At 42.1% G+C, this 10,300-nt stretch overlaps 1 protein-coding gene across 1 annotated transcript in view; it reads left to right on the top strand.

Annotated features, from left to right (window-relative positions):
- LOC106952548 (tankyrase-1-like) overlaps positions 1-10,300 on the top strand; it is an 82,169-nt gene extending 71,869 nt beyond the window's left edge. Inside the window, exons 19-29 of the mRNA XM_015040719.1 lie at positions 616-804; positions 1,958-2,038; positions 2,460-2,646; positions 3,070-3,149; positions 4,007-4,127; positions 4,556-4,653; positions 5,235-5,309; positions 5,475-5,580; positions 6,727-6,913; positions 7,015-7,171; positions 7,528-10,300. Coding sequence (XP_014896205.1) covers positions 616-804; positions 1,958-2,038; positions 2,460-2,646; positions 3,070-3,149; positions 4,007-4,127; positions 4,556-4,653; positions 5,235-5,309; positions 5,475-5,580; positions 6,727-6,913; positions 7,015-7,171; positions 7,528-7,614 — 1,368 coding nt within the window. The 3' untranslated portion in view covers positions 7,615-10,300. The remainder of the gene's footprint in view (positions 1-615; positions 805-1,957; positions 2,039-2,459; positions 2,647-3,069; positions 3,150-4,006; positions 4,128-4,555; positions 4,654-5,234; positions 5,310-5,474; positions 5,581-6,726; positions 6,914-7,014; positions 7,172-7,527) is intronic.

Genomic DNA, 10,300 nt, shown 5'->3' with positions numbered 1-10,300 from the left:
ATTTTTGCTTATAAATTTTTTATAAGCAAATATTTGGTGTGTAAGTTTTCCCCCTTGTCACAATTATTCACTACATTTTCTAGTCTTTAACATAAAATGGTGTAATGTGATAAATATAGTAACGCATTTGGTTATTTCTTCTTTAATTGTCCCCTGAATGAATCAGTGCTATTATGTGTAGATCCTCTAGAAAAGATGCGTGATTTAGTCTTTTTTTTCCCCCTTCATCTGGATTCCCACGAGGTTTCGGAGCGGAACAGTTCTCCTATTTAGTCAGCACGGCGCTACTAAAAAACTTATGAAGCACATGTTTGCATGAAAGCTTTATGAGCTCTGCGTAGTAGAACACAAACGTAAACCCACTAGGGCATCCCCCCCACTGTTCCTCACAAACACGTTACAGTGCGTTTGATGCAGAGGAAGGAAATCGAGGACAAACAACAGAGGGAAGCCACATAGTAAAACAAGAATCCTGACCATTTTTCCTTTTTGTTATTTTTTTTGTTCGGCATAACATCAGACGTCACAGTTACCAGACGACTCTGATCCTTTCTTTGTTTTCCATCCGTCTCGCTCCCCTCTCTCTTTTCGTCCCTCTTTCGGTTCTCCGTCCAGCACGTGGACATCGCCGCCCTGCTCATCAAGTACAACACGTGTGTGAACGCCACCGACAAGTGGGCTTTCACGCCCCTCCATGAAGCGGCGCAGAAAGGCCGCACCCAGCTCTGCGCCCTGCTGCTGGCCCACGGAGCCGACCCCACCATGAAGAACCAGGAGGGACAGACGCCGCTGGATCTCGCCACGGTAACGGCAGGCCGTCCAAACGTCTCCTGTGTGAAAATGTATCCGTCTCCAAGTGATTACAGCTCACTATTTTTACCAGCGGAGCACCAGGAGAAGAGCGCGTAAGAGTAAGGATTGTACTTTTTCCACTAATGAGGCTCCCTACCTTGACTCCATGTTTGATTTGAGGAGCTGCAGCTCGTCTCGGACAGAAAACTTTTGCTGCTGACATCCGTGGGTGTGAAGTGTTCCCTAATTACAGCACTTCGTAAAAAACATGCATAGCCCTTTAACTTTTTTTTTTTTTTTTTTGCATTTGTTTTCCACAAACAGCAATATGTTTTATTGGGATTTTACGAGTCAGCCCAGGAGCCGACAACCTGCGGCTCTGGAGCCACGTGTGGCTCTTTGGGCGCCTCCGCTGTGGCTCTTAAATCATCTTTAGGAGTTTTTCCGTAAATTCTTGTTCAACAACAGACTTTTAGAAGTAACTAGCTCCAAACTAAGCTACCTAGCTTTCTTTATTTTCCATATTTATAGAAAAATAGTTGTCATTCTGGTAATGGAGGATTGCATTTTGGTCTAAAATCTTAGCTTAATTTTTTTTCATAAAGCATTTTATGTAGTACATATTTAGAAAACTGATTTTTGGCACTCTAGTCGGGCTTTATTTTGTAGCAGCACCAGGGACAAAAGTGGCATTTGAAAGGAAAAAGTTGCTGACCTCTGAGCTAGATCTATAAAATGTAGATATGACGCAAAAGAAGGTCATTGATACAGGTTTGTTAACAGTTTTTTTTATTTAAAAGTCTGAAAGTGGTGGTTTAGATTTGTTTCTATCTGAATTAATCGGTCCTCTGTGATATCTTCAAAGCTTATTCACATTGTTTTATGATTTATCTCTGCTTTAAAGTTCTCGTTGTCCCTGACCTGCGTAATGGGGCCCAATGCAAATATCAGATTCCTCTTTGAATAATTTTCCTCCTGAGCTACTTTGGGTTAATCTGTTCCACGAAACACCAATAAAATACATAGAAACCTACAGTTTAAACATGAACTCAGGTTTTTTTAAACAACTGCATCTAGTTTATCTGACTTGCATAAAAGTCAAAGATGGAATCTGTGTCTTTATAAGTTTCCAAGTCCTCACACTTTTCCTTTCTTGCCGCTGCAGGCGGATGACATTAGAGCGCTGCTGATTGACGCCATGCCACCAGACGCCCTGCCGAGCTGTTTGAAACCGCAGGCCACTGTGGTGAGTTCCCATCAACGGTGTTTAAGCGAAGGTTTCTGAAAGCAGACGGTTAGATCTCAGCATGTGCAGAGAGGAGGCGAACTTTGAGCTAAAGCACAAAAAAAAAAAAGAAAAACGAAAAAGAAGAGTCAGCGCCAGCGTAATATCTGAAAGGATTTCAGACTTGAGCTTGAACTCTACAGACAGTTTAGTCGGGAGCAAAAGATGTAAACTAAAAACTAATCGGACGTGTGAAACGCGCAGAAGCGGGAGAGATGAAAGCAGCGGAGCCGTCAGTCAAACTGGCAGCTCGGCAGCAGGACATGAAAGCTGCACAAACTCCAGCCGGAGCGTCAAACTACTTGGTGCATGCGAAGTTTCTCTGTCAATTTCAACTTCCAGCTTCGGCGAAAACAACCGAATCTCCACTTTTCTCACGCAGGTGAGCGTGGGAGTGGTGAGTTCAGGCGCAGCCGGCGGCGTGGTCATCTCGCCGTCTCCGTCTCCGTCCTGCCTGTCGGCGGCCAGCAGCATCGACAACCTGACCGTGCCCCTCGGCGACATCGCCGCAGCCGGGGCGACGGGCGTCGCCGACGGAGCTTCGGGGTCCGACAGGAAGGAGGGCGAATGTACGCCAGCGGTTTCAGTTTCAAAAGTCTCAGTTGTGTTGATTTACTTGTTTGACCAACAGATGTTTATTTAAGAATTAAATGGACTAAATGTGAACACATGCGGCGTCCAAACCTTTTGCCAAAAGGCCAAAATCATCTTGATTCTGTTTAATATAAAAAAATATAAAAAATTATTAATTATGACTTTTTTTTCTATTTTAATCAACTCAGTAATAAACTAAACATGTAGTAAATCTGTAAATCAATGCAGATTGAAATCATGTAAATGGGTCAGGCTTATTTTTTGGGTCAAAATCCTGTAAAAGTTGCTGGAAAGGTCTTCTTCTCTTCTTCTCCCTTGTTGTGTGTAAGTGCTGTTTTCGGCTGTTTTCACATGAGTAGCAGCCTCTGGTGAACCTACTGACGTGTTTGTCTGTGCAGCTCTGCTCGACATGACCATCAACCAGTTCCTGAAGAGTCTGGGACTGGAACACCTCCGGGACATCTTCCAGAGAGAGCAGGTACCCTGGGAAACGTCCTCATCCAACTCATTCACTTCTCCAACTTCATTTGTTTTGCTTCCATTTTACATTGCTCATATTTGTTGTTAATTACAGGGACTGACTCTTTCCTCTGGGATTAAAAGGAAAAAAAAAAATCATTTTAAATCCCACAAACCTGAAGACAGTGGTTATCTTGTAACTTTTTATTCTGGGGCTATAAACATTTTAATGAGTCTTCTGCATTTATTATTTACTACGGTTTGTTTTTGTGGGCACGCAACTGCAAACCTCGTGGCATTCCCATCTGCCTCATCTGTAATTTGTTTTTAGTCCTAATTAGAAGATTCTAGATAGGAGAGACGGGAAGGAGACAGATGGAGAAAAACGAACAGGAGGAGAGGAAGACGACCGTTTTTCCACAGGAAGAAAAGACCGGGCCGAGCGCCAGAGTAGATTCCCCACGAACGTCGTTCAGGAAGAGCTGATTTACTCCCGTTATCAGCGAGGAGCCGTATCTCCCATCTGATCTCCGCGGACAAATTTGCGGAGCAGGAAGGAAAAAAAGTCCGCCGTAATTTATTTGCATACCAATTCTGTGCTTACCGCCAACCGTTCGGTGACCTTTTCATCCTCCCTCCTTCCCTTTTCATGAATATTTGTCAGCCCTATTTCCTCCGATATGTCACGGATCTCTCTGGCTGTCATTATTAATGAGTGCTGCTTTTTTACGATCGGTTTAAAATGACGCGCACGCATGCGTTTGTCAAACGTACAGCCACCGTGGGTGTGGCGGGTCCATCACAGTGTGTTATTTCCCACTTTGCGTTCTCTCGGTAGCATAAATCTGACGAGGCGTGTCGTTTGTCTCCGGGCAGATTTCGCTGGATGTTCTGGCAGACATGGGCCATGAGGAGCTGAAGGAGATCGGCATAAATGCTTACGGCCACAGACACAAACTCATTAAGGGCATCGAGCGGCTGCTGGGCGGCCAGCAGGGTCAGGAAAATACACCAACACACACACATTGCTTAATTACTGCTTATATAAGCTCATGTTCCTGGTAAATGTTGGAACAGTGACAGATTGCAGCATCATCTGAATCTTAAAGTGTCAGTTTATGTTTGATAAAGTTTTTTAGACACTTTTATGGTTTTCTGTGTTTGAAGCCTTAAAGGTCAAATTAATTTTTCAACAAATTTTATTCCCAGTGTGGGGAAAAAATGACAAAAAAAATAAAATTGGAGAAATCCACACAACTTTGCCCTCACTTTAGCTTTTTTTAGCTCTTAAGCTAAAAGATGAAGCATTTGAGTCTTAAGAGTGCAACAGAATCCTTTATGTAATCTCTAATTCTATGCTCAGATTTTTTTTTTCCATTTGCCCCATTTGAGTTCTAACTTGTGTTTTCTAAACGGTGCGTTCAGGTGGAAACCCGTACCTGACGTTCCACTGCTCCAGCCAGGGCACGGTGCTGATCGACCTGGCGCCGGACGACAAGGAGTTCCAATCTGTGGAAGAGGAAGTAAGCACGTCCTCACATTTCACTTCACCACCCGCCTGCCTGTTTCGATTTCAGGTATGAATTTGCGTTTGGCTTATACCTCGGAAAACACTCGAGCGAGTAGACGAGACGCATAAAAAACAAAACGGCGTCGCAGCCGATCAGAGTATCAGTGACTGAATTACTCCGGCAACGGAGAAGAAGTGATTGAAGGAGACAGCAGATGTCTGTGTAAACGGGCCTAAATTAATGAGAAGTGACAGATGTTAACTGGAATTTCACAGGTAATTTTCCACGTAAAATGACTCGACTCTAGTTTGTGATTCTCTCATTACGGCTCCGTTTCCATCCTCACTTTCCTTACTTTTGTAAGTCTGCGCAGCACAGTTCTCGCATTCCTGCTGAGGCTTCACCTCTGCAGCTGAAATTCCTCTTAATTTCCCTCGAGTCCCATCCAGGTATTTGGTTTAATGAGTTACTGCTCCACATCCGCAGTAAATATATGGATTCTGTAGCAGCTGAGATGGCAGATAAGCAGCACGTTTCCCGCGTGCTTTGTTCTTGGTTTTTAATGCGCCGCCGCTTGTTGATGTCGCCCTCAGCTGCAGAGCACCATCAGAGAGCACCGCGACGGAGGCAACGCAGGCGGAGTCTTCAGCCGGTACAACATCATTAAGGTGCAGACTAGAAAGCGCGCTCACACTCAGCCTGCACTCGCACATAAAGTGCCATTACTTTTTTTTAACCGGTTTACTGTTTAAAGCTTAAGATTTACTCAGATTTTTAAACTTCTGCACAAACTTTCTGCCAACTTTCCCCGCTGACTTTCTTCCTCTCTGCAGATTCAGAAGGTTGTGAACAAGAAGCTGCGTGAGAGATACGCACACCGACAGAAGGAAATCGCCGATGAGAATCACAACCACCACAATGAGCGAATGCTGTTTCATGGTAAAAAAAAAAAAAGAAAGAAAAAATGAGATGAAAATAATTATGTATTTAATTAAAAATCTATTTAAGTTATGTGGTAACATTTTGTATTAATAGAAAACATATTAATGCTTTATAAAAACAATTTAATTTAAATATTATCACATAGCATTTTATGGCTACATTTAAGTTTTCCAATAAAAAAAAAATCTAAATAAATTTAGGTGTATTTAGATCTTTGACATAAATGTCAATTGTTTGGTCAAAATTGACAGTTATGTGCAAATGTTTGGATTTCCTTGTGGCTCAATTATTTGTTTATATTTAAGTGAGGTAAATTTAACAATGCCAGATTTTGGCCAGTTTTTTTTTTTTTTTGTACGAGTGATTTTTACTCTACACTACAGTAAAGTGAAGGTAGGAAATGGTTACTATACACTTCAAGGTTCTAAAATATAATTAGTTTTTTCTGATTTGATCCACAACCGTAAAACAAGTTCAACCTCAAAATTTGTTGCAAGCTACAAACTTCTCACTATTTGAGGGGAAAAAGAAACAAAACGAGGCAGAATTTTCCCACCCATGCTGGAGATTCCCGGGAGTTTGTAGTGACGTTCTCCTGTTTGACAGATACAAAACGCAGCTTGGCCAAGGTTCAGCCATTCGTGCTCTGGAAGATTAACTTTGTACTCCGACGTTTTCTTTCTTCCAGCTTGACTGGAAGCTTGAGCGGATCTCGCTTATCACCCTTCCCCTTTCGACCACACGGCTTACTGGGGACGGCGCCCTCAGGACCGCGGCGCAGTGCAGTTCCTTTAAGGCGGCGCGCTGCGGAGCTAGAAATCCCAGGAAATAATCTGGCTTCTCTGATGCCTGAAATGGCCTGTCTGGCTCCAGTCATCTTAGATCCTTCTCAGATTGTATATTTCCCAGGAAAAACAGCCCCTGATGCGCCGCGTCTTTCATACTTCGTGAATCAGAGGGCGATCCTTCACGTCATTTACCGAGGCAGTCAGAGCAACTTGTGTTGAAGCTTCTGACTAAAGCAGAAAATGACATTTAAACAGATTTGCTGTGGAAAATAAAAAAAATAAATAAAAAAAATGTCCATGAGGAGATAAATCGAGAGGATGTACCGGTTCAACAATGAGTTTCTCACTTCCCCAGGTTCCCCCTTCATCAACGCGATCATCCACAAGGGTTTTGACGAGCGACACGCCTACATCGGCGGCATGTTCGGGGCGGGGATCTACTTTGCAGAGAACTCCTCTAAAAGCAACCAGTACGTCTACGGGATCGGTGGAGGGACGGGGTGTCCCACTCACAAAGACCGCTCCTGCTACGTGTGTCACAGGTCAGCCACTCCTCTGGACTTCAACTTTTAATTAGTGAGCTGAAGACTGAAGCACGCTGGGTGGGGAATTACATATATATATACGTTTTTTCCTTCTGCAGACAGATGCTGTTCTGCCGGGTGACTCTCGGCAAGTCGTTCCTCCAGTTCAGCGCCATGAAGATGGCGCACGCCCCCCCGGGTCACCACTCGGTCATAGGGCGACCCAGCGTCAACGGGCTGGCGTACGCAGAGTACGTCATCTACAGAGGGGAGCAGGTCAGTGCACAAACTGTCAGGTTTTTTAAAAAATTCAAAACTGAAAAGGGATTCAGATTAAATACTTTTTGTTGGACTTTCAGCTGTTATATTGTTTGTACTAGTAATGTAATTCACAATTATGTTAGTAATCAATTATTCCGTTTCGTTTAACCATTTAAGCTTTTCTACGTAGTATCAGTAATGCATTAAGAGACGTAAATGAACAAATACTTCATCTCCTTTTTTAACTATGAGCACAAACATTTTAGTGCTTAAAATGTTTTCATTAATTTTCACTTCTACATCTAGAACGGATTCGGTTTGTGCTGAAATAACGCAGCTAAGATCCACATTCATGTTTCTGTGTTCTTCAGGCTTACCCAGAGTACTTGATCACCTATCAGATTATGAAGCCAGAGACTCTGGCTGCGCCCGCTGCCACTGCTGAGCAGAAGTCCTAAAGGACCGTCACAGCTGGAACTGAAGATGACCAGAACAATTTCCTTAACGGACCGTAAGCGAAGGAGGGGGGGAAAAAAACAGTCCACACCTCTGACGTGAAGTCTCTGGAGCCGAGTCCGAGGGGGTTGATGTGAAATAATCCCTCGAAAGATGCTGAAATATGCTAAAAGAGCAGACTGAGTCGGGCTTAACCTGTAAGTTCAGTCCAAAGTCAGCAGACGGCAGAAATCCATTCTTATTTAGTGTGATGATATGGAGGAGACGCAGGTTGTTCAGCCGTTTAGAGGCTCAGTCACAAAAGCCACAGACTCTTTGCTGTTTTGGTACCTGTGTGCTGCTCGTCCGTTCTGTCCTCACATCTTAATGGTTTGTTTTGACAGCCGGTCCCTCTTTTGCTGCTTTGAATCATTCACAATGAGAAATTTAGCAGCGGTCACGCCGAGAGAAAAGAAATTCAGAGCGTTTAATCTAACATTTCCACCCTGTGGGGCTGAACAAGACAGAAGAAGACAGCGTGAAATGAGTCTAAACAGAAATAACAAGAGCACTGTAGACAAATTACACCCCGGAGGCGAAAAAACCAAAGGCTAATGGGACGCAGTCGGACCACAATCCAACGCTGCAGACGTTCCGCTGCACTCTGTTAAAGGGACCAGCTTCGCTTTGCAGCCAGTTTTGGGATAAATCAGCTCATTTACAGAGCAGCCGGAAAACATTGAACCCAAAAATATGGACGCTAATAACAAAAATAATAACAATACACACAGTACTTTTGCAAAAGTATCCAGAACCACTGAGCTTTTTTTGCAATTCCACATTATAACCACAACCCTCAATGTATTTAATTGGGATTTTATTTTATAGACCAACAGGAAGTAGTACGTTATTTTAAAGTGGAAGGGTACGTTACTCGGTCTGTCTGTTCTCTGATGTTCCCCAATAAACATTCAAGGCCTTCATGCACAGCTCTCTCCACATGAAGAGAGTTGCTTGCATTTGATTTTATTTTGAAGCATCAGGGTAAAGAGGGCTAAATGCAAATGAATGCCACACTTTTCAGATTTCTATTTGTGGAAAACCTTTAAAACTTAGAAGTTTTCGAGGACAGAAAATGTTGATTATTCTTCCGTCTGCCAAACTGTTATCCGCTATTACACAGTTGGAGTGTCACGGAAATCTCTTTTGAAATTCATTGGAATTTGTAGCTGTACGATTTGTGATGCAAGAAAATTCGACTGGTTTGAAGACTTTTGCTGCGTACTGTGTGTTCTTATTGTGTTACTGCTCAATTTCTGGTCTTAATTTGAGAGAACATGAGATTTTTGAGGTGTTTAGTAAATCTCTCCTCTCTGCTCTTAGAATCACCTAAAATAGTTCCAACTTTATCAATAAGAATGTTTAAAATCGTAAAAAAAAAATACACTTACTGCTGCCTTTCCAGACCATAACTAATATTTGCACACAAGCACCTACACAGTTTATTTGGCACAAATTAAAGACACTACTGTGAAGGATTGGTTAAAAAAAAACAAAAAAAAACTTCACTTTTTAAGCTTTCAGTGCAATCACTTTAACATTCGCAATTCATTTCAGTGTAAACCACTCCGACATCCTAAATCTGCATCTTCCACCAGTAAGTGTTTAAACTGCAGTAGCGGGTTAAACCAGCTCCAAGTTTAATCACTACAAATGCTCAAATTTGCTGTAAAATGCCAGAAACACCCAAAACCCAGAGGTGACATTTCAATTAAGTGTAATCCTTTCTTGAATGGATTTTAACTTTTTAAAAGAAAAAAGTTTAAGATCGAGATGAAGAAACTGAATGTACCGGATTTAAAGATGGAAGATAAAAGGTGCCTCTCCTCAGTTACTCATTTAAATTCACATGTAAAGCTAGTTTTTTATTATTATTATTATTATTATTATTATTATTATTATTATTATTATTATTATTATTCTGTATCACGTATTGTCTCCGAGATGTTTGAAAAGGTGTGTTTGTTTACATGAACCTGCTGCCTTCTCGTCCCTTTCCTCTCTGGCTGTTATCTGTTGCCGCCCCCCGGTGGCCGAACAGTGTAACTGCCCGCTTGTGCTAACGAGCGAAAGGGTACGCTTTTATTTTCAGTTGTACAATTCAGGAGGGCATTACTGTAAAGTTGTGGGGTGGTGGGTTAGTTGTAAATAGTGACGTTTTCTCGCTGTATTTCACTGAGCCATTCAGATCACAGACTGAACAGATTGCTGGTGTTTGTTTATGCCACAAGTTCTCAATAACGTGAAGCAGAGGCCGACGCAGAGAGAGTTTTCCAGCGTTTTTTACCAGGTGTAGACAATACATACTGCTTATTTTTATTTTCTGACCATATTCTCCTGTTGATCGTTGGCTGTTTTCTAATAATGACACTTTACATTAGATGGGACCACATTAAGGCAATTGTAAAGCTAAACCAGGCTCTGATTATTCCTGCCCAGTTTAGAAAGAAAAAAAAAACATAATTTGACTTCAGCATTTTCCAGCTGTGGAAAAAACACAGATTTTATTTTCTATACCATTGGCCCTCCCTTTCATCCTCCCTGTGTTATGTTCTTCCTTTATCTTTTTCCACTTTTTAATTTTCAAGGTTTCATATGAAGAGCCTGGCACAATTTTTTTTTTTTTTAATAAAAAAAAGTCTGGAATTC

Source organism: Poecilia latipinna, unplaced genomic scaffold (genome assembly GCF_001443285.1).
Source record: "Poecilia latipinna isolate Pla-1442-1.1 unplaced genomic scaffold, P_latipinna-1.0 Scaffold524, whole genome shotgun sequence".
Lineage (NCBI taxonomy): Eukaryota > Metazoa > Chordata > Actinopteri > Cyprinodontiformes > Poeciliidae > Poecilia > Poecilia latipinna.
The sequence above is the reverse complement of the archived record's forward strand: the minus strand, read 5'-3'. Positions and strand labels throughout refer to the sequence as shown.